The 24,775-nt window shown below is 36.1% G+C and overlaps 1 protein-coding gene across 1 annotated transcript in view; it reads left to right on the top strand.

The window, feature by feature from the left end:
* Nucleotides 1-22,099, top strand: part of LOC125138077 (bifunctional heparan sulfate N-deacetylase/N-sulfotransferase 3) — a 135,436-nt gene extending 113,337 nt beyond the window's left edge. The window contains exons 9-13 of the mRNA XM_047799323.1: nucleotides 822-996; nucleotides 4,334-4,504; nucleotides 6,159-6,268; nucleotides 16,362-16,464; nucleotides 21,833-22,099. Coding sequence (XP_047655279.1) covers nucleotides 822-996; nucleotides 4,334-4,504; nucleotides 6,159-6,268; nucleotides 16,362-16,464; nucleotides 21,833-21,952 — 679 coding nt within the window. The 3' untranslated portion in view covers nucleotides 21,953-22,099. The remainder of the gene's footprint in view (nucleotides 1-821; nucleotides 997-4,333; nucleotides 4,505-6,158; nucleotides 6,269-16,361; nucleotides 16,465-21,832) is intronic.
* Nucleotides 22,100-24,775: the final 2,676 nt, after the last annotated feature.

Genomic DNA, 24,775 nt, shown 5'->3' with positions numbered 1-24,775 from the left:
TTGGTGCTTCAGAAATAGCTAATATTATATGCTGAATTCATTTATATTTGATATTTTGTACAAATGGAACATTACACTAAATCCATTATGTCCTATGATTCTATGCTGGAGGCGATAGGCATTCCTGTGTTCTCTCTGCTGGTGATTTGAATTCTCACCCCACTTAAGGATACAAGAACTGATGTTGGAAAATTGGATAGGATTTTATATCTGGAAATATGTACATACTTTAAAACTTTCATAATTATCCCAAAGACTATAAATGGCTCTATATGGGAAAAAATAAGCAAATAGGCAGTGCTTACACAGGATCTGTTCTGCCCTTTGACACTTTATAGGAGTTGGATGTAACAGCAGCATTAGTGAGAATGAAATTATTTTACTTGTGATGAAGTAAAAAACTGTTTGGCGTAAGTCCTTTTAAAATGCCTTTGAACTGAACATATCATTTGTTTTGATCAAAAATTTATTGTTTGGTTGAGTGCTAACAATTTTTCTCTGTAAAATATTTCTGCATTCACTTTACACAATTAGGTTGATTATTAGTGCTATTTGATCACTCACTCTGTGTCTACATTGTTGTTATCTCCCAAACCTTTTTTCCTGATATTAAGCAGAACGAAAAAAAAAATTTTTTAAATACATTATTATTGTTCTGTATATTTTTTTCCTTGCTAACAGGCTTATGGGACAGATGCCTTAAAGGAAAAGGCTTCTGTTTAGCAAACAAATGAACTTTGTTCGTGGGACATCGTTAACATCTTCAGTCACCAGGGTCTGTATATAAACCAGTCTTATTTTGAGAAATATTCCTTTTCTAGGTATATGGATTTCTTCCCAGTCCCATCTAATGTTACCACTGACTTTCTGTTTGAGAAGAGTGCCAATTACTTCCATTCAGAGGAAGCTCCTAAAAGAGCGGCTTCTCTGGTCCCTAAAGCCAAGATCATCACCATTCTTATTGACCCCTCAGACCGAGCATATTCCTGGTACCAGGTAAGGAAAATTCAGACAGAATCCAGCAGGTAGAAAAGAAGTATGAGGAAGGGAGGGTCATTTTCAGCAAACAGCCACCTCCCTGGGTTTTAACAAAAGAGAAGATTTGCTAGTTTTATATCTTCAGGAAGGTGAATACATTTTTTGTTTGTTTCTGTAGAGAAATTTTGTCCTTAAGTTTTATTGATTTTGCATTCAATAAAATGTATTTATTTAATAAAATGTATTAATGCAATGAAGAAATTAAATTAAATACAGCAAAATATTACATATATATCTGTGCTTCTATATATTTGCATTTTAAACATAAAATGTTATAACTTAAAATCATTATTTTTCATTTAATATATGTATAATACTGCTATTATTATCTCAGTTTTACAGATAAGGAATATAACTAATTCCCCAAAGGGGAAGTCCCCACAGGTTTTATCTATAAAGGGCCAGTGAGTAAATACTTCAGGCTTTGCAGGCCATATGGTTGAAATTCTACCACTGTATTGCAAAAGCAGCCATAGATGATATGTAAATTAATAAGCCTAACTGTGTTCTAGTAAAACTTTATTTACAAAAACAAGCAACAAGCCAAATTTAGCCCATGGGCCATAGGTTGAGGACCCTGATTCTAACAGAGCTTCAATAACTATTTGGACTGAAGAAATAATTTAGTAGCAAAACCAAACACAATTCTTCATCCTTAAAAGCCCAGCCAGTGTTCCCTTTTCTAAGCCTCTTTCTCACACACTTACTGCCATTATGTCTCTGATGCTGGTTCAAACCTAGCACAGAAAGGATCACTTTGAAATAATGTAACAGACTCTAACAATAATACTTACATATCAAGTACATTTTTGCTTTAAGAAGCCATTTAAAATAGTAGGGAAAAGGGAGTTCCTGTCATGGTTCAGCAGAAATGAATGTGACTGGTATCCATGAGGACGCATGTTTGACCCCTGGCCTCGCTCAGCGGGTTAAGAATTTGGCATTGTAGTGAGCTGTGATATAGGTCACAGATGTGGCTCACATCTGGCATTGCAGTGGCTCTGATGAAGGCCAGCAGCTGTAAGTCCAATATGACCCCTAGCCTGGGATCTTCTATGTGCTGCGGGTGTGGCCCTAAAAAAAAGACAAAAAAAAAAGGAGAAAAGCTGTCAATTTTCTTAATCACCAAATGGAAAAAAATTCAATAAAAAAAAGTCAAAATTAAATATATAAGAATATGTAAGACTGAGTCACTTTGCTATATGACATAAATTGGCACAACTTTGTAAAGCAACTGTACTTTATTAAAAAAAGTTTAATTTTAGAAATTATATATAAGAACATAATAAAGTTAATAGAGTCAGTGTCTTTTGTCTCTAAAATCTTTAGTTATCTTTCCTGTTTTGTTATTTAAAAGCCACTTTCCTAATGTTCATGTGTTTTTCCATTCATTAAATTATTTTAATAACGACCATGTGCAAAGTATTGTTCTAAGTGCAATTTGAAGGTAAATTAATAAATGAGGATGCTGCACTTGAGATTGCTTTCAGTCTGGAGAAATATGTATAAATAACCAGTATATAAATCCCAAAGTACTAAGCGACAGACTCCTACAGAGTGATAAAGTCCATTTGATAAAGATCACCAGGAACAAAAAGTTAGGTATATGAATTGGTGGCAGCAGAGGAGACTGAATAGCTGAACTATTGGGCATTTCCCTACAGAAGGGAAAGATTTGTAAGGGACAAAATTTAGGTAAAATTCAAATGCCGTGCTTGATAGGTGCAAGCAGGGCTATTATAAGGGGGTTATCAGTAGGTCAGGGCTGGAAAGCAGACTAAGGGTCCTATTTCCTTGGAAACTATAAAGTTAAGATAAATGTGGACTGTTGTGTCCAAAAACCCCTTGTCTGCAACTCTGCTCCTGGGTTGGAAATAGGCTACTTCTCTGTGTTAAAATAATCCACAAATCTCGGATCCTTCAGGCAAGAGTGGGATGTTCCATTGTCGGTGATTTCAAACATCTACATTCCTGACAATATCTGATATTAGACAATAAAGTTTCTCAGCATGGGGTCTTTTTTAACACAAGCAGTTTTTCCAGGTTCACAAAAAGAAGGACAGATTGTCAGGAAAGGTTTCATGGCCACTGTAAAGTGGGAAAAAGTCATGGGATCCTGGCTAGGCGTATTGATAATCATCTGCATAAGAGGAAGAGAGACAGCTTGGAAAGCTGAAATCCGCAATTCCACACTAACCAGCCATGCCAAACTCCTAGAGCCATCTTTTAAATAAAAAATACAAAAAATTGCAAATTGATTTGATCTTGCACCTTTTACCTTTTCTACTGGATATCTGGAGAAAAGAGAAATAAGCTTTAACTGACTCAAAGAGAAAGAAGAAAATTGCAGCTTGACAACCACTTAGCCCCTTAAAAATGGAGAATTTGCTGAAAAAGGAGGTTTCAAGGCTGCAAGCTAAAAAAATGTCCTAAATATTACAAATAAATCACTCCACAGTGGCAAAATGCAGGCCTTAACGAAGTCTAGTAGAGTTTGTAGTATAGTAATTTGAATCTCAATTGCAGCAAATTTGCTATTCAACTAGATGTGGTAAACATCCACCAATCCACTACTAAGCCTGAATATTTATTGGTCAATTTAGGGAAAAGGTGATTTCCTCAAATCCCTGGGCCTGAGCCTGAGCCATTATGAAACACTTTCCTATTTGGATTGCTGCTTTCTGCATTTTCTATACAATAAGTGATTGTGATTCATCGCAAAGGTTACCAGTAGGTAAAATAATCTTGGCTTTTGGATGCTAGGTGGTATATGATAAAAGCTGTGGATTTCAGATAATGCACATGTCAGAGTTTTCAGTAGTTTCTCCATTTAAAATAGCCGATAGGGCTTTTTTAATCTAAAACAGCATTACTAGATGAAGCAAAACCATGTGGCAGAACTAGCAGAGAGCTTTGTGCATTAAGGATATTCAACGGACATAATAAATGGTTTCCTATGAGCTGAAAAGAGGGCATTAATGCAACTTTTAAAAGTTGACTTTCAGAATAAAATATATATACTAAGGAAATGACTCAGTGAAATTGGTTAGGGAATCCTATCAAGAAGAATTCTGCCTCTACCAAATAATTCTCAAACACATCCTCTCATCAGTGTCATAACTTTAAATCCTGATGCTCCCAGCAAACATTTTCATCCTTTATTAATTGCAAAACAAATAATTCTCCAGCAGTGAGGCACTCCTTCCTTTAGCTTTGAGACTTGTCACAGAGATTGGTTTTTAATTATTTATGCCTATGGTTGAAGTCAGCTTAATTATCCACCTTTTCATCATAGCATCAGCGATCACATGAAGACCCTGCAGCTCTGAAGTTCAGCTTCTACGAAGTGATCTCAGCCGGGCCTCGTGCACCCTCCGAGCTCAGAGCCTTGCAGAAGAGATGTCTGGTCCCAGGGTGGTATGCCAGCCACATCGAGAGATGGCTTGTTTATTTCCCTCCCTTTCAGGTATTGAGCAATAAGAATTAAAACATGTTACAATCTCATTAAGCTGATGACTTTGCCTCTAGGTTAGAGGAAATTTTTACTCATTAAAACATTACCAGATTTTACTCTAGTTGTAAATGAGTCTCTGGCAGACAATAATAGGGAAAGGTAGAAAAACTGTCTTATTTTCTTTCTAGAAGTTTTCTGGATGATTCTCCCTGCCCTGTTTTCTAGTGCGTACCTTTCCTGATTGTAAAGCTTGATACTCCTGATTCTTATTCTGAGAATAAAGCCTGAGAACCTCTTACCCAAACAAGGCAAACATTGTTTTGCTTAATTAAGTGCCATTATTTCCCTTTGAACAACCTCGCTGATTTTTTCACAAGTCCTATGTATTTCTTGGCTTCCTTGCTCCTCCCTTTACCTGGCATTAGCCTGGATTACAAAGTCAGACCCTACACTGGATTGCATAAAGCAGACCAGTCACATCAAACAGGGTGTATGCCTGCATGTCTAGAACCAGTCTATCTAAAATGATACCACATAGGCAACCATCTATAGCTATTTAAATTTTTATTAAAGTTATACAAAATTAAAAATTAAGTTTCTTAATCACAACCACATTTCAAATGCTCAATAGCCACCAGTTAGATACAACAGCCATAGAACGTATCCATTGACACAGAAAGTTCTAATGAATGCCAGTATAGACTAAATAGAAATATTGGAGAAGAGGTGTGAACAAGGGTTGCCTTCCAGGCTTTATGGCCTTCCATCATAGTCTCCTGTCATTTTATCTTGCTGGGCCCGCCCCCTTCCCTTACCAGAGTACAAGCAAATTCTCCCCTTTAGTCTGTTGAACTTTTATTTACTTTCGGGTTTTCTAGGAATCTTACCTTTTTCTCCAAATGCATTATCAAAGTATTTCTTAAAACTTTACAGTGCTACTCACTCCTTTGAATGGAATCATGGAGAATTAACAAGTCCTCCATTCATTGTACCTGGTCATGTAAACTTTTTTCTTTCCTAAGTGCTCCTTCCCAGCTTGAATCACGAAATCATTGTTTTGTCTGTTTTTAAACCTGCTTTCCGGAGTTCCAGTCATGGCACAGAGGAAACAATCCGACTAGGAACCATGAGGTTGTGGGTTTGATCCCTGGCCTTGCTCAGTAGGTTAAGGATCTGGTGTTGCCTTGAGCTGTGGTGTAAGTCACAGACACGGCTCGGATCTGGCGGTGCTGTGGCTGTAGTGTGGCGTAGGCTGGCAGCTGTAACTCCAATTAGACCCCCAGCCTGGGAACCTCCACAAGCTGCGGGTGCGGCCCTAAAATAAAAATAATAAAGATTAAAAAACATTAAACCTGCTTTCCATTTGTGATTTTGCAGTCACATTTCTTAAGCTCTCTTAGTATCCTCAAATGTCTTTTATGATTTCATAGTGTTTGTAGGACTTTTCAGATGACAAAACATGAGTGTACTTAATTAGTGTGATTTATTTTTTGTTCCAGTTAATTAATGAGAATGGCCTGGTTAATTCTTAACAACGATGCATGCAAATCCCCTCAATACAGTATCTCTCACTGAATAAATTCAGAGTGCAGAATTTTTTAATTATATAGTTACATGTCTTTTTTCAATGTTCATTGTCCTCTTTTTTATGTCCTTGGTAATTTAGTTGCTAATTATCGATGGGCAACAGCTAAGAACTGATCCTGCTACAGTGATGGATGAAGTACAGAAGTTTCTAGGAGTCTCTCCTCATTATAATTACTCAGAAGCTTTAACGTAAGTTTATATTCTAATTTACTTGAAGTTTTGGCAGAGAATTTATCTTAAAGAAATTGTAGTTTGGTGATGCAACTGTCAGTTTAGCTGTTCCTTACATACTGATTATTTTCCAGTTGTCATTAACCATTTGGGAAAGAACATTTCAACAGTATGGCAAAGAAATGTCTAAAATCTTCTATTGATTCCTAACTATGAAAGATTTCCCCTGGAGGGAAAGTAGAGGAACTCAACAGTTATAAATCTTAAAAGCAACAACTAACCTTAAAATAGGCTACTTAAAATGACTTGGTAAGCACTGAGCCTACTGAACAGACAACATTGGGACCTCTTGAAAGCATAAAAAGGTGATTTATCAACTAGGTGGTTTATAAACTCCTCTCTCTTTTGTGTAACTTTCAAAACTAATGGCATACAGCAAGAAATAGCCCAACAAGTGACTGAACAGGCAGAGAGAAAGGTGTTATTGTTACTCTTATACATACTTCCATCTTTTGCTGGTCTTTACCTTCTGTATGACTGACCCCATGGCCTCTCCATCAGAGGCCCCAGCAGTTACAGCTCTGGTTTTCTTCTGCTTGTTCCCTCTGATTTTCTTAGGTTATCAGCTCTAACAGGGTGGGGGTCCAGGTGAGGCAGTAGAGACACTAGGATTTAAGGAGGCACATACTCTCTCCCCTACAAATACCTAAGAGTGAGTGCCTCCTAAAATTTGTCAGCCAAGATACCTCCCTTAGCTCACCTTAATCCTGACTCTGGACTTCATCTTACTTTGTCCATTATAATGGTTGGCAATCAAATGTATGAGGATTGCTTGTTCCTATTTCACTTGCAACCGGAACAAGCAACTGGAAGATACTGAGTTGAATGAGCTGTGGACCTGGCTCTATGATATAAGTATTAATTTTAAATTATAGACTGAGGCTTAACAAAACCAAATAAGACTGAATTGTCGAATTTTTCTATTGTGTTTCTCAGTATAAAACTCAGTTATTTAGATCAACTGATTTTCGCTTTTCATTGTACTCTTTATGCTTTAGCAGTTTAGAAAGTGAGAGACAGGATTCCTTTGCCTTTCACCATCCTTTACAGTAAAATATTGGCAGAAAAACATCAAATATCACGTACATCTTGCACAAATCATATATAAAGGCACATGTAAGAGAGACATTTTGATTTAGAGGACAAAGGAGTAGGTGAAACTTGACTTTTGAGCTTCCTTCCTAAGAGTCATCTACTTTGTTGTTACTATTAACCTCTTGACCTCTGTGTTTTCTGTAGTGTGAGTAGTATTCGAGCTTTGTAGAGTTTAGCAGAAGTACTAACACAGATGCTAGCCTTAGGTATTTAACTTTCAGCTTGACCTTAAGGAAAGCTGAGTGATTTTAGCTTCACTTAGAACTTCAAGTCCACTTTCTGCTTTATATCTTTTTAAGTATCTCTTAGAAAAGAAAGCTTTTATTTTCTAAACAGTTTTCTATTTCAAGTTGGCTTACCTTTGGGTCTTTTTTTTTTTTTTAAATAGCGTATATAGCAAAGCATTGTATTTCAGAAAGAGTAAGTGGAGTATTCTGTAAAGACATAATCTTTTTCTTATGGAATGGTCCTTGACCTACATGCTGTGTATTTGTCCCCTTTGCATCCAGCTCAGCAGCAAGCTTTTTATTCACCTCCACTGCCAAGTAAAGGGAGTATAAACTCGAGAGACATAGTATCAAAGCAATGTACCAGATACAAAGAACCATGGGTCACTTTGCACCTGGGATGTATCTGACTAAACTTACCCCTTATGTGATTCTGTAGCCTGGTTGGGGGCTCAGTGGTCAAAGTAGCAAGATAAGATGTTTGTAGTCTCTGAAACCACAGTTTCTGGTCCAGTAGGTTGCCCAAGCACTCAACCTACTGATAGAGATAAGGTACTGCCATTCAGTTTCTTCTTATATTTTCTTGTCACTCAGTTGGCTTGATATGCCTTGTAAAAACCAGCAGTGTACCTGTGGTAGAATATTTGGGATTTCATGTCATTTATTTAGGGCTAAATCCTCCTTCACCTATGCCATTTGCAACTGAGCTGGATCCTGCCCTCAAAATGTAGTTACTCTTGTTAAAAGTAACTGTGCTGGTAGGTTGTTTGAGTGGTGCTTTGGGCATGTTGGGATGATGGTGTAGAACACATATGTTCTCAGGAGTGTCATTTATTGCTGCATATTTTTCCTGATAATAATGAGGAAAAAAAAAAACGGTACTGAAAAAAAATTATTTAAAGCCCTTTAAGAAGGCCCAGAACTGCAAACAGATGAGTTCTCAACAAACCACATAAATCCAGTTCTTTGCACACAGTAGAATAAATGAATGAAAGTAAACTGATGCAAATGTTTTACCATACAATCTTGCATTCCAATTTGAGATCTATAAACTAATTATCTTCAATATAAAAAAACCCAATTCCAAAACTATTTTCAAGAAAAATGACAATAAATTTCCATAATTAAGGGTATTATTTATTCCCTTCCACAACCACTCCAGAAAGGGTTCAAGACTTTCAAATTTCATACAGTTGTGGATAGTCTATGATGTCTTAAAATGACTTGGTATTATCATCATGGATTTTAAATGACATTGAATATGTTAAAAAAAAATCTGATTTTCTTAGTGACTATGGTTGGTTGTGATCTGAAATAAGCAATACAAACTTTTAAAAATATAAATGGAGGGAGTTCCCGTCTTGGCTCAGTGGTAATGAACCCAACTGGTATCCATGGATCTAGTAACCTGGATTAGTATCCAAGTTTGATCCCTGGCCTTGGTCAGTGGGTTAAGGATCTGGCCTTGCTGTGAGCTGTGGTATAGGTCACAGACACAGCTTGGATCTGGTGTTGCTGTGGCTGTGGTGTAGGCTGGCAGCTACAGGTCCAATTAGACCCCTAGCCTGGGAACTTCCATATGTGGCTGTAAACTTTCTCATTCAATTAAGTAAATTCACACTTTCCAATTTTTATTCAACATAGCCTTAATCTCTAAGTTATAAATAGGATTGATACATTAACATTATTTTAGCTTGCACGTTATGTGTTACACAGTATTTAAAAGCTGTCTAATCATTTAAGAAAAAGCAGGGAAAATAATGCTGAACATGGAACTGTGCTAATTTATCTAAATTAAAATGAAAGATATAAACTTGTAATTTTCCCAAGAATATATCCATTTACAATTATACCTAGCCATCAATGATCATGACAAGAGTCTTCACACTTACAAATTCTAGCTAGTTAAATATCACATATCTTTATTTCTCAGTCAATTAACCTGTTTATTAATGTGAATGAAACCAGACTGAGTTGTGTGAATTTTTAGTAATAATTAAAATTTAAAATAATTAAAAATAATTTTCAGCTAGAAAAACCGGGGCACAGAAAAGCTAACTCAAAAATCACTCCACAAATAAGCTGAGGAAGCAGGATTGAAAAGCAGTCATTCCTCTGGAGCCTAACTGCCAATTTATTAAGCCCTTCAGACTGGCACAAGAATGAGAGAAAAACAATATTGTGAATTTTTACTAATGGAGAGCTTAATGACAGGAAGTACTTCCTTTTAAAAATCAAAACCTTAAAATGAGCTTTTTAAGTCGTCTCAGACATTATAAAGAATCCATCTCCAGACACATTGTCACTTTGCATAATAAACGTGTAAGCATAGTGATATGCAAATTTAAACCACATCGAAATACCACTAGAATGGCTATAATCCAAAAGACAACACCAAATGTTGGCAAGAGTGTAGAGAAAATGGAAACTTCATATATTGCTGATGGTTATAGATAATACATGGCCACTTTAGAAAATCAGTTTTACAGTTTTTTAATAAGTAAACAGAAGTTTACAAATAATCCAATTCCATTCCTAGGAATCTACCCCAAAAGAAATGAAAAGCTATGTCTATAAAGATTTATTCACAGCAGCATTACTCTTTTTTATTTTTTATTAAAGTATAGTTGATTTAAAATGTTGTGCCAATTTCTGCTGTACAGCAAAGTGATCCAGTCACATATATACATATACATTACCTTTCTTACATTATCTTCCATCAGGCGACTGGATACAGTTCCCTGTGCTGTACATAGGACCTCATTGCTTATCCATTCTAAATGTAATAATCTGCATTTACTATCGCAAACTCCCAGCATCCCACTCCCTCCCCCTCCCCCTTAGCAACAAGTCTGTTCTCTATGTCTGTGAGTCTATTTCTATTTTGTTGATAGGTTCCACATACAAATGATATCATATGGTATTTGTCTTTCTCTTTCTGACTTCACGTAGTATGAGAATCTCTAGTTGCATCCATGTTCCCACAGCAGCATTACCCTTAATAGCCAAAAGCTGGAACCAAAATGGTAAATGGATTTAAGAAAATTTGGCATATCCACACCACACACACACCAAAAAAATCTAGAAAAAATAAATTTAGAGACAATACAGATCAGTGCTTGTCTAGGGCTGGGGGAAGGGCAGGTGACAGCAGGGATTAACTGCAGTAGGCTTTTTAAGGAATTTTGGGGGGAAAGGTGGAAATATTCTAAAATTGGAATGTTCTAGGGCTATACAAACTATATAAATCTTCTACAAATCATTGAATTATACACTTAAAATGTGTTACAATATATAAGTTATAATCTCAAAAAAGCTGTTAAAAATAAAATGTATATCAGTAAAATGGTTTATTACATCATAAAAGTATGTTTATAGAGAAGGAAATGATTAAAAAGAACTTCTGTACTTGTTCCATATTAGTAACACCTAAATCATGTTTATTTTGTTTTTAAAATTTACCGGCATTATTTGCAACTCAGTATTCTTTCATGGAAATTTATTTTAATGTAAAGACATTTCAGTTCTCTTGTGGTGCAGCAACTTAAGGATCCAGCATTGTCACTGCGGTGGCTTGGGTCACTGCAATAGGAGGGTTTGATTTCCTGGCACAGAAACTTCCACACGCTGTGGGTGTGGCCAAAAAAAAAAAAAAAAAAAGGTAAAGTCATTTCAAACATTCGTGAACCTTCTAAATGTAATCTGAATGTTCCCTGGGATTCACCTGTCCAAGAGTAAAATGAAGGTCACATTTTCATTAATATAGAAATGTTACCAATTGGAGGCCAAATCATTGGAGACTCTTGATTATCCCCACCCACCAGTCTCTTCCAGTTACCTCTAGGTGTCCCTTGGTGATAGTCCATATAAACTGAAGAACCAGTCCATTCCTGTTTCATTCTTTAACTCAACAATGATTTATTAAATTATTATGGGCATGATTCTGGGGACACAATGACAAACTATTGCTACCTCCAGGAAGGGGTATCCATGGAGAGACACTAAACAACACATAAAATTTTCTCCAAAATATTCACTCCCTGAAAGCCTGTAAAGGAGGTCCTAACTGTGACTAGTGTCTCCGTGAGAGGACTAGCTGCCAGTACCTACACAAAAAGGTTTCCTTGCTGTTCTACCAGATATCAGTAGTACTAAGGCTAATCTTCAGAGGGACACTGCTGATATTCTGGACAGATATGGGAGATTTTTCTCCATCTCCTGTTGAGCTTCTTCACGTGGGCTCTGAAGTGCTTGTGTCCTCAAAGTCACAAGGTCAACATCAATCCCTCGCCTTCTACCTCAGGCCACCTGGGAAAACAAATATGGTCTCCGTTCTACCTTCCTCTCCTTTCTGTTTCCACTGTGATAGCCTTACACCACTACCTATAAACTTATGCACAATGTCTGGGCTAGGTGTCCACTACACATACAAACACACACACATACATATTTTCCAGTAAAGCCCAGCATGACAGCCCACTGCATGAGATATAATCAATTGGCAGAGGTGAAAGAACAACCTATTTTTCCTTTAAATTTTTCCTTTTAATTTTATTTAAGATGTGTAAAGTTTAGTGTTTCTTAAACATTCATTCAGAAGGCTGCTCATTTTAGGAGTTCCCCTCATGGCGCAGTGGTTAACAAATTTGACTAGGAATCATGGGGTTGCAGGTTCGATCCCTGGCCTTGCTCAGTGGGTTAACGATCCGGCATTGCCGTGAGCTGTGGTGTAGGTTGCAGACGCGGCTGGGATCCCACGTTGCTGTGGCTCTGACGTAGGCTGGTGGCTACAGCTCCGATTAATCCCCTAGCCTGAGAACCTCCATATGCCGCGGGAGCGGCCCTAGAAAAGGCAAAAAGACAAAAAAAAAAAAAGGAAGGCTGCTCATTTTAACATAAGGCATGTGAATTTTCCAGATATGTATCTATAGTTAGGTATATTAGCAAAAAAATTATAATAATAATTGTTCCGAATTCTGAATTTTGATCACTTAAGTACATAAAATGAGTCAGAATTCAGTTATGGAAATTACTAATAACAAAATGTTAAATGAAAAAATTACATGAATAACAGATTTTCAAAAATGTTTTACATCCCAGCTTTCATGTATAGATTATTTCTATCTTAGTCTTTATTAATGCTCTCCTTTCTTCCACCTCTGGGTATGAAATTAATTTATTCAGTTGCCTTACTGATTCAAAGGATATAAACAACATGTGGACATATCATGTTCTATATTGATCCCACACAATTGCTTTAATAATGATCAGAAACAGGCTTTGCATAAGTGGGATGCAAATAATACTTTAGTGTCTCTAATATCCAGTGCAGTGAGAGGCAGAAATATAGATTTGCCTTCTTTCCATTGGGCTGTAGTTATAAACTCTGAAAGATTAGATACATAAAGACTATTCTCTAAATCACATTCAATCACAGTATAATTTTAAATCAGCTTTACTGGATGTATATATAATATACATATAATAAAATCCACCTATATTAATTGTACAGTTTGATGAATTTTGATAAACATGTACAGTTGAACATGCCATCACAATAAAGATATAGCACATTTTCATTAATGCAAAAAGCTTCATCATACTTTTCTGCAGTCAATCCTTCCCCCTCAGCCCTGACCCCAGCAACCACTCTTCTACTTTCCTTCACTTAGCGTAATGCTTTTGACATTCCTCCATATTGGTACATCTATCAGTAATTGGTTTTTTTTATTGTTAAGTAGTATTCCATTTTATAGATATACCACCATCTATTAATCATTTCACCAGTTGATGGACATAGAGTTGTTTCCATTTGGGGGCACTTCAGAACAGAGCTGCTATGACCATTTGTATATAGATCTTTATGTGGACACGTATTTTCATTTCTCTTGGGTAAATACCTAGAAATGGGATTGGTGGGTCATATAGTGATTACATATTTAACTTTATAAGAAATTTTCCAAATTGGCTATGATATTTTAAATTTCTACCAACAAGGTGTCACAGTTCTAATTGTTCCACATCTTTGCCAGCACTCGGTATTGGTCTTATTAAATTAAGCCATTCTAATGAGTGTCTTGTGGTATTTTATTGGTGATTTTAATTTACATTTCCTTAATGACCAATAACATTGACCAAATTTTCATTTGTTTATTGGTCATTCATCTATGTTTTTAATGATGTGTCTTTTCCAATATTTTATTCAATTTTCATTGGTAATGTCATCTGTTTTTTACTAAGTTGAGTTGCATATTCTGAATATAAGTCCTTTATTAGAAATACATTTTTCAAGTATTTTTACTTGACCTGTAGTTTCTTTCTTCATTGTCTTAAAGTGTTTATGAAAAGCTAATTTTTTAAATTTTTATGTATTCAAAATTATCATTATTCTTCTTTTATCATTTGTTCTAAGAAATATTTTCCTAACCCAAGGATACGAAAAATTCCATGTGTGTTTTTTTCCTGTGTTTGCTTCCAGAATATTTACACTTTAGCTCTTAGTAGATTTAGCTCTATGATCCATTTCAAGTTAATTTCCATATACAGTGTGAGGAGTCAGTATTCATGTTTTCCATATAGATATCAAAGTTTCTCAGCTCGATTTGTTTAAAAGACTGTCCTTTCCCATTGGACCACCTTGGCACCTGTTTTTGAAAATCAGTTGACAGGTGTGTTGGTCTGTTTCTAGATTCTATTTCATTTATCGATCTATTGGTACCAATATGACAGCCTTGATTACTGTGGCATTATAAGAAATCTTGAAATTAATTAACTTGTTTATGTTTTCTGTAATTGCTCTTAACAATTGTAGTTTTCAGTATGTAGATCTTGCACATAGTTTGTGTTAATTTATCCCTAGTATTTCGTGTGTTTATGCTAATTTAAATGTGCCTTAATTTCAATTTACAATTGTTCATACTTATTAAGAAAAAATTAAGAAGCAGTATTCTGAGAAGTAGAATATACTAAAGATAAAAGGAAAAAGTGGCCATAAATGATAATTCTTTCTAATGTAGAAGAAATTATAGCAATAGAATCATTGCATAATGAAAGCAACATTAAAGAATTATCTCTGCTGGAACTAGAGACTCTCATACTGAGTGAAGTAAGTCAGAAAGAGAAAGACAAATACCATATGATATCACTCATATCTGGCATCTAATATACAACACAAATGAACCTTTCCACGAAAAGAAAATCATGGACTTGGAGAATAGACTTATGGTTGCCTGGGGGGAGGGGGAGGGAGTGGGATGGATTGGGAGTTTGGGGTTAACGGATGCAAACTATTGCTTTTGGAATGGATTAACAATGAGATCCTGCTGTGCAGCACTGAGAACTATGTCTAGATACTACAATGGAGCACGACAATGGGAGAAAAAAAATTATGTATACATGTATGTGTAACTGGGTTCCCATGCTGTACAGTGAGGAAAAAAATTATGTTGGGTGAAATAACAATAAAAAAAATAAAATAAAAAAGAATTATCCCTGCTGACTATTACTTTCACTTTTATATTCAAGCATGGATATTACTATTTATTCATAATAAAAGGTAATACAAAATATACTCAGAGACCAGTGAAGAAAAAAAGTCTCTGGACCTAGGGTCAGGAACCCTAGACTTGAGTCATCACCTGCGTACTGAAAAAGTATATAGTCCAAGATTAAATACAGCTTGGCAAACATTTCCTTCATCTTTTTTTTTCTTGCTTTTTGTCTTTTTAGGGCTGCACCTGTGGCATATGGAAGTTCCCAGGCTAGGGGTTGAATCAGAGCTACAGCTGCCGGCCTACACCACATCCATAGCAATCCAGGAGCCAAGCCACATCTTCCATCTACACCACAGCTCACCACAATGCTGGATCCTTACCCACTGAGAGAGGCCAGGGATCAAACCCACTTCCTCATTGACACTAGTCAGTTTCGTTAACCACTGAGCCACTATGGGAACTCCATCCTTCTTTATCATTTTTTATTTAACTGACATTTGATGAGCATTCACAAAGAGCCAAACACTATGCTAAGTGCCATTAAACATAACATAGGACAAATGCTGTACTCCATATCATTAAGGGGTTACAAGGAAAGCCCAAATGAGAAAGAGTTAAATGAAACATTTTGGTAAACCAAAATATAAATTTAATGTGCTATTATTTTGGTTATAATTATGCCATTAAAATCCTCATTTATAGCTTCTCTTACTTTAATGCAGAGCTCATACCAAAATAAGAAAGTGGCTTTGGAAAAAAAAATTAAATGGATTATAGCTAGAGAATCCTAAAGTTAATCACTCCAGGATGCATCAAAACTTTATCTCTTCTATTACCCTGAAATTGAATAGTACAAGTAGTATGTAAACCCATAGACATGGATGAAGCCTGACTTGTCATTTTTAGACCCTGCAAAGGCAGAGAATGGGCTTGAAATTTATAATTTATAAAACTTTTTCCTTCCAGATGAAGGAGGTAGGCTTATTAATTTCTATTAATAGGAGACCTTCTGCTGACAATTTTTCTATTAGGAATCTGGCTAACTCACAAATATGACAGATGGACTGAGAATTCAGAAGTATGCCAGAAGACTTTGTGCAAAGTAATGTAGTAAGAAAAAAATATGCCAGTTTCCCTGGTTATAGATTAATATCCAAATAAAAATATTCATATTTTTGGTTGTTATTATAAGTAGCTTGAAAAAATGCCTTTTTGTCCTCTGTAATTTTTTTCAAGGTTTGATTCTCATAAAGGATTCTGGTGTCAGTTACTAGAAGAAGGTAAAACAAAATGCCTTGGAAAGAGCAAAGGAAGAAAATACCCTCCAATGGATCCTGATGTAAGTACAGAGCTTAAAAGTACAAACTAAATAAGCAAAATGATACATAATAATATATCTATTTTCTTAGAAAAATGATTAAAATAAAAATTCACCCTTCATGAAAATTAAAAGTGACATTTGGATTGGAATGCATCCAGGTTGCTTGTTTTGATTTTTCTGGTTATATATTACCTACCATGCAAGAAAAAAGGAAAACAATAGAATTTGCCATTTTGAATCAAAACCAAGAAGGTAATATCTCATGCCAAAAAGAATGATACATTAACAGAAATTTTAACACTAAAAATTTCTTTTTTCACTTAGTCACTCTATAGTAGTAAGTGGCCTATATAGTAACATGAATTATTGGTATACTAAGTTTTGAATTATTAATGAAAGAATGAATATGTTTCCCAAATGTACAATATGCTAGCAGATAATTTAGGTTCTGGAGAATGGAGACAACAAACAGTGCAGCAGATATCTGTTCAGAATGTGACATGGTGATCACTTAATATTACAGTTTTCCCAGTTTGTAGACCCTATTTTTTTTTTTACTGTAATGCTTATTGCACATATATTAAAATTTATTGATATTATTTTGATTTCATAATCAGTCTAGTTAACAAACAGTTTTGATTATAAGAATGCAAGTAGAGTAACTTTGTTTAAAAAAAAATTAAACTCAAAAATTAAATTATTTAGGATTGTTTCCCCACAGTGTTTAATACATTAACTAAGAATTCTACGGTGGTCCGAAAATCCTAGCGTGGCCTAAACTTTTCTGAATACTTTTTAATACCTGAAGACTTTTAGGACCTTTATTTTTTTCCTTTTAGGGCCATACCTGGAGCATGTGGAAATTCCTGGGATAGAGGTAGAATCAGAGCTGCAGCTACAGGCCTATGCCACAGCCAAAGCAACTTCAGATCCTTAACCCACTGAGGGAGGCCAGGGATCGAACCTGCATCCTCACAGATATTATGTCGGATTCTTAACCCACTGAGCCACAGGAACTCCAAGGATCTTTTTTTTTTTTTAACTCCAACCTGATAAAAACAAGGCCTTATCTTCACTAAACTCATAATTAAAGTCTATCTAAAACGCATTGTGGAGGTTCTTCCTACTTTTTGATAAACAGATTGCATTCTCAGGCTCCAGTTTTCTTTGGTGGATTATTAAAATATACCTTCAGAGCACTATGAAAACAATCCTTATACATTAATAAATTTTTAAGGGTGATTTCCATAGTATTTCAAGACAGCAATATAAAAACATCTTACTTGCATGTATATTAAAGCTATTTCTCTGTTCATGTATTAAAATCAAACCACTTAAGCGACACTGTAGGACATCTTTCTTAGCATTTTATTTTATTTTACAAACATACACTGAGACATAAGATTAAATTTAGTGGTAGAGAAAGATTTAAAAAAATGTAACTTTTCAGGTTATCAGCATTTCCATATCTTTCAACAAGGTAACTGTGTAATATAATCCTAAGGAGTTTTTTCTTAGGATTGACGTCAAATGTGTGAGTTTTCCATACCAAGCAATTCTCTAGTTTTCCACAGACACCAACTAGGTATAATTTAATTTAATTCTGATACTATCTAGCCAGAGACAGCACAGGCCCCACAGTTTGAGGGCACAGTCCCACAAAACTGCCTCCCTTCAGACTTCAATAGCAAGTGGTGGGTCCCCAGGTTACCCACACTTCTGTCCAATTTGGCTACGAATCAGGGGCTCCCACAACTGCCTCCTCAGGTCATGATAATATGCTATCATGATTTATACCACCCAGGGAAACACTTTACTTCCTATTATTATAAAAGAAGAGGTATGTAGGAGCTTAGGACCTTCTCTGTCCCTGTGGAGTTTGGGGTGTACCACCCACCCAGCACATGGATGCATTTACCAACCCCGAATCTCTCCAATTCCCTTCCTTTAGGGTTTTTATGGAGGTCCCATTACTTAGGCATGGTTGATTAAATAGTTGGCCATAGGTGATTAACTCAATCCCCAGTCCCTTTTCCCTTCCCTTGGAGGTCAAAGGGCAGGGCTCAAAGTTCCAACCGTCTAATATATGTTAGGTTCCCCTAGCAACTAGCCCCAATGGGAAGCTACCTAGGGGCCGTGTAAGAGTCACTTCATTAGCATAAACTCAGAAACTCAGGTAAGGTTTAAAGGAACTTATAAATAACCAAAGACACTGTTTTCACCCTTGTCACTCAGGAAATTACAAGTGTTTTAGGAGCCCTGTGCTAGGAACCAAAGACAAAAAAACAAATGTGTATTTCTTATTATATCACAATAGCATATACAGACTGGGTTTATTTGAGGGAACAGTGTGGCTTATTTTGTGCCAATAGTGCCCAGAGAGGAGGCAAGAGTATAGGACCCTTTGTGGAGATAATAGAAACACAAGTGTGTAGAACAAATTAGAGTAGGTGTACTGTCACCACATTGCTTGCTTCTCCTCCACCTATGGAAGGGAAAAGGGACTGGGGATTGAGTTTTTTTTTTTTTTTTTTTTGCAGTACCCTCCCCTGCAAGTATCAACAAAACATCATAGTATGCATTTGATCCTGGAAATTAAGAATGTTGTTGGTCTGCTTCTACTCTGACTTTATTTATCAAAATATATTGTAGGAAAGGAATAAAAACTGTCATTTTAAGTTAACTACTAAGTCTATTACCTCTCCAAATCAAAAGCATTGAATAGATTAACAATAGATCAGTAATCAACCTGAATTTATTATATGAGTGCTTTTTTGATCATATTTTATATTACAAAATTATATTATATTATGTGTCATCATTATTCCCTCTTATGACTTTAATTTCACATGAGTGTGCATGAAGTAGACTCCCTTGGCATACATGAACATATATCCTATCTGTGATCTTGCCATCTAAAATGTTCCCCTTTCTGAATGATTGTCAGATCACAATGTGTTTACAAGAAATCCTGCATATCACTGAGTTCTGTCTTAGTAACTTTTGACCTGAGAATATTAGACTCTCAAATAGGTCATGTTGTGCTTTGCAGATCTCTCTCTTATCACTTTATCTTGCCAAATGAGGGAGCAGAGCAACAAGAAGAAAGAGTACTTGATGATGGGTACCAATAAACACACATCCTAAGACACAGGGCAGGGTGTGGGTACAGAGGCAGCATGGGGACAGATAGCCAGGTTGGCAAATAATGCCCAAAAGGCCAAGAATTTGAGCTATGGTTGAGATAATCCTTAGATTCAGAAGGTACACTCCAAACTTCAGAGGGATGTGTATACATATGGATCCCAGGAGCTTCCATTCTAAAGTTAGTTAAGATGTTAGAGAATCCTTTGCCATAGGGGAAATTGGGAAGCAAGCTAGCAGGCGCTGGGAAGCCCCAGGCTGCTGTTGTTTGAAACAGGGCTTCAGTCATAAAGAGGAACTATGCGTAGAGACTAAGGAGTACCCAGTGGGGAGGTTGGAGCACAAAAGCCCAGGGCTCATCCCTGGACCCCAGGTCTGTCCGGCAGCAAACAAGTCCCAGGGTCATCAGGCCCCCAGAGGGTGTATCTGGGAAATGTAATACGTCTCCACCTTTCTCTTGCCTGGGTTTGCCAGCTGGGCTTGTCGGTGGTTTTAGACTTAATGGCTGAAGAAGACCAAAAACAGAGAATGAGACAGACTGATGCATAAGCCACGCAAAGGTTTGGATTCACACTTTATCACAGAGATGGCTAGAATATAGCACAAATGTTCCGTCTCATGCCAGTGATCATAATTACTGCAAAAACCACTCTGTTACACTGAAATTATCAATATAAAACAAAATGCTTTTCCGTGGCATTTAACATGGGGTACCAGATATGACATTTAAAAAGAATAGTACAAGGACAGAGTTCCCCTCATGGCGCAGCTGAAACAAATCCAACTAGGAACCATGAGGTTGCGGGTTAGATCCCTGGCCTCACTCAGTGGGTTAAGGATCCGGCATTGCTGTGGCTGTGGCGTAGGCCAGCAGCTATAGCTCCAATTAGACCCCTAGCCTGAGACCCTGCATGTACCATAGGTGTGGCCTAAAAAGCAAAAAAAAAAAATTGAAAAGAATAGTGCAAGGAGTTAAAACCTTTAAAAGATTCAACTCAACTAAAAATCTCAGGTTAGTATAGAGAGACAGATACAGGTGCAGAAATCCACCCTTTACAACATTCCTAACAAGGGTCATTTAAATTACACATAAACCTCAATAAATGTCAAATTACAACACAGCACTTGCCATTTCTGACAGTTTCAATTATCAAACTTTCTTTTCTTTTTTGGCTGCACCCATGGCATATGGAAGTTCTCAGACTAGGGACTGGATCCAAGCTGCAGCTAAGGCAACACCAGATCCTTTAACCTACTGCGCCAGGCAGGGATCAAACCTGCACTTCTGCAGCAACCTGAGCCACTGCAGTCAGTTCTTAACCCAACTGTGTCATGGTGGGAACTCCTAAACTATTTTTCTTTGTTAAAGGGAAGTCTACCTCCCCATAAGTCAGGAGAGTTTACAAGGCCTTCCTTTCCTTCCTTGTCTTCTTTACCCACTATATTTTTAAGGTTTACCACAGTACTGTTTTAGCTGTGAGTATATGCTTTAAAATGTATACACCTTAAAAGAGCTCTTAAGAAAATATTACTTTCAAAATCTAAATGTAAATTAATGACTACAGAGGAGTATTTTCTTTTATAGATTTACCAAACCCACTCTTTCTTCAAAGCCAGGATGGTTTTAATAGTGCATATTAGTCACCATCAGTTGTTACCAGTATACTTCTAGCCACTCAGTCTAGTTATTTGAACATTTAATTCTGCACAATCAAGTAAACCAAATACAAAAGCCCTTCCCCTATGGAGTTCCCGTTGTGGCGCAGGGGTTAACGAATCTGACTAGGAACCGTGAGGTTGCGGGTTCTATCCCTGCCCTTGCTCAGTGGGTTAACGATCCGGCGTTGCCGTGAGCTGTGGTGTAGGTCGCAGACATGGCTCGGATCCCGCGTTGCTGTGGCTCTGGCGCAGGCCTGCAGCTACAGCTCCGATTAGACCCCTAGCCTGGGAACCTCCATATGCTGCGGGAGCGGCCTAGAAAAAGGCAAAAAGACCAAAAAAAAAAGAATAAGAAGAAAAAAAAAGGCCCTTCCCCTAGTACAAATAGCGTTAAGTGTGTGCAGTGTGGATTTTGAAGAAGAGAGTCACTGTGTTTATATTGTGCTAAAGTAGTAGTCCATGTGCTTAATATGTTTTCAAACAGTGTGGTTTACTTGACACAGATGTGAACGTCGTCAGAGTATATGAAATATACTTTAACAAATGAGATAAAATGTCGTTCCATCACCTCCTCCCTCCTCAGAGCAGAGCGTTCCTATCCAGCTACTACCGGGACCACAACGTGGAGCTCTCCAAGCTGCTGCACAGACTGGGCCAGCCCCTGCCGTCCTGGCTGAGGCAGGAGCTACAGAAAGTGAGATAGCACTGAGAGAAAGCTCGAGAATCCATCTCCATGGAACGCTCACCTCTCCCAAACTTCCAGAAGCTACCAAAAAGCGGTTGAAAAATATACCTCTTCAAATGAGAAAACAAGAACAAGGTTCCATCCATGTGCTGGCACTTGGATGATGCGAGACAAACAAAAAAGTGTCTGTTACACGCCTTGAGGCCCATGGCCTTTCTCTTAGCCCGCATCTGAGCCTGTGGGGTTAGTGGAGACTACTGTGCATTCATGTGAAAATCAATCACAACCAATATAAATATCAAACACAAATGCAGAACTGTTCCATTTCGTAGTCATATTTACACTTTTATATATCAACTAAAATTGTGTCTCTGTAGATTTTTAGACCACTGTTTGCCTGTACAATGATTTCTTATTCTTTGATTCTATCAAGTGTCCTACAAAACAAGAAGCAAACATCACAATGTAGCATAAAATGCCAAAGGCCTAACACCCATGAAAAATGCTTGCCAAAATATAAATCCACTGATGTATTTAAAAAGGATTATAAGTTAAAATTTGTGCTAGATCAGAGAGTGGGAAAGCTATCTATGAGCTTTTCTGCATCAAAAATTGTTATAGCAAAAAAAAAGTGATTTCTCATAACATAGTCTAGTGCATTTATGTAAAAGTAACTAACTTCTCTATCATTGTTATTCTGAAAGATAGGTTTTAAATTCACTGGATGGGAAAGAGAAACACAATAAGTATACCAAAACAGTAAATAACAATGTAAAGTGTACTGGCCAAATCCTCTAAAAGGGAGAAACTGTAGAGGTTTGAAGATATATTGGCAAACTACGTCGCTTTTCTGTGAACTGAAGATCACTGCCTCAGTGGTTCTATAGAAATGCTTGCCTAGAATCTGAGGGATGTGTCATCTACAGAAACCGATTGACTTTTAAGTGTAAATAAAATTGTTTTTAATGTTCCCTAGAACAAAGCATACTAAATGAAAGTAAGGACAGTTTCTCTAGATGATGTTAGATTATTTACCTGTCAATTATAGAAAAGCTACATTTTTTCAGATAATTCAAAATGAAATTCTGTAACTTAGAGATTTATTACAAAAAACAAATTAATATATGATTTTTAATCTGGTATTTGCAATGATACAAGGCAGGAAAAGATAAGCAAAGATGAGTCCAATTTTTTTAGTATATCTCATACATAACTCTCACAGAAGACAATAGCACGTAGTCCAATTTATGGCTTATCTACTAAATTAAATGGAAGAAGTGAAAAAATAAGCTAGGCATGGTTCTTACAATATATTTACACTTAAATTTTTAATTATTGTGATTAGTAAAGTATTCAAAAAATGAATGTCATACTTATTTTCTTGTGCTTACATTTATTTAATTTTTAAATATACTGTACATGTAAAAAGTTTAAGTAGTAAATAAATTCCCTGCTATGATTACATAAGCTTTTATGCAATGTTATCAAAAGTATGATTAGAAAAAAAAAAAGTATGCCCTAATTTTTTCATTGCCATTATAATGTGTGAAACTAAAGTCTATAAATTACTCACTAAATAAAAAACAAATTTTGAGATACTTCCACTTACTATAATTTTTTAAACTGCATTATAATTATTAATAAAATTGTTTAAGTTTTATATACCCAAATGCTATACTAATTTTTAAAGAAACAAGCTGTTGGCAGAAAGAACTGGAGAAAGAACCAGGTTTTAAGATCCCTGACAGTAAAAGCAAAGTCAAAGCATTTGGACAAATATGTTAATCTCAGTGCTCATGCTTACAGCTAATGTTTTTGAAACAGCATGTTCCCAACATGGTAGAAAAACAAATATAGTCTTTAATCTCCACTAATTTAAGAAAACTGGCTTAAGAAGATCAAACATAGTGAGAATAGGCCCTTACAGTTGCATACAGTATAATGTTTTCATTTTGATAACATTTCTACTAATTTAAAAAAAATAAAAGAAAAACTGATACATAGATCTTTCAAGGATGAGATGTGCATTTCAACTTCAAAACAAAGATGCAAATGGCATAATTTTGTCTGGGTAAATTGTGTCAACTAAACAGCACACTCTTAAAATAAGATAAAATTAAAATAAATGGCTCACTCTTTAAGAAACGTTTAAAAAAAAACACACTGGATGCTTGTGTAATAAAAAGAAAAAAGAAGAAATCATACCAAAATGTACTCATTCATAGTACAGATATTATGCTACTAAGAACAGCAAACCTTTGAAAGGAATTTTGACCACTCATTGTATCTGGGAAGCACCTCAAACTCTAGAGGACCTGAATATTTTCTGTATACTCCAGCTGGTTATTATGCTTTTCTGAAAGTGACATAAATACACATGAGAAAAGAATGAGAGATAATGTGATTTTAAACTAGCTTTGTACAGAATTCCTTTTTCATTGCTTCAAATATGAAACTTCCTCAGGAAGAAATGAAATGGTTATTTCAGTATTTATAGCTATAATATTCTTGTCATTCACATTGAATGAAAATTAATGGAAACGTTTTTTTCTCTGAGTTTTTTAAAATAAAAAACCTGGATATAATTCTGATAGTAGCATGGTACCTCATATGAACAACAATAAACTGTGATAAGAAAATGAAGAGTTTGGGCCTGGTGATTTGGGGTAATGAGTAGGCATTTGATTGTGTTTGCCTGGAGTGGGTCTTGTCGTAGGATATAGATACCACTAACACGATTCAAAATGGAGAGATGCATAGAAAACGTGCCAGTGGCAAATAAGTAAGCTTCTTTTCAACAATACAATTTTTAACAGATCTTCTAATCGATGTTTATAAGCT

Source organism: Phacochoerus africanus, chromosome 10, assembly GCF_016906955.1.
Source record: "Phacochoerus africanus isolate WHEZ1 chromosome 10, ROS_Pafr_v1, whole genome shotgun sequence".
Lineage (NCBI taxonomy): Eukaryota > Metazoa > Chordata > Mammalia > Artiodactyla > Suidae > Phacochoerus > Phacochoerus africanus.
This window is presented reverse-complemented; position numbering and strand designations above follow the sequence as displayed.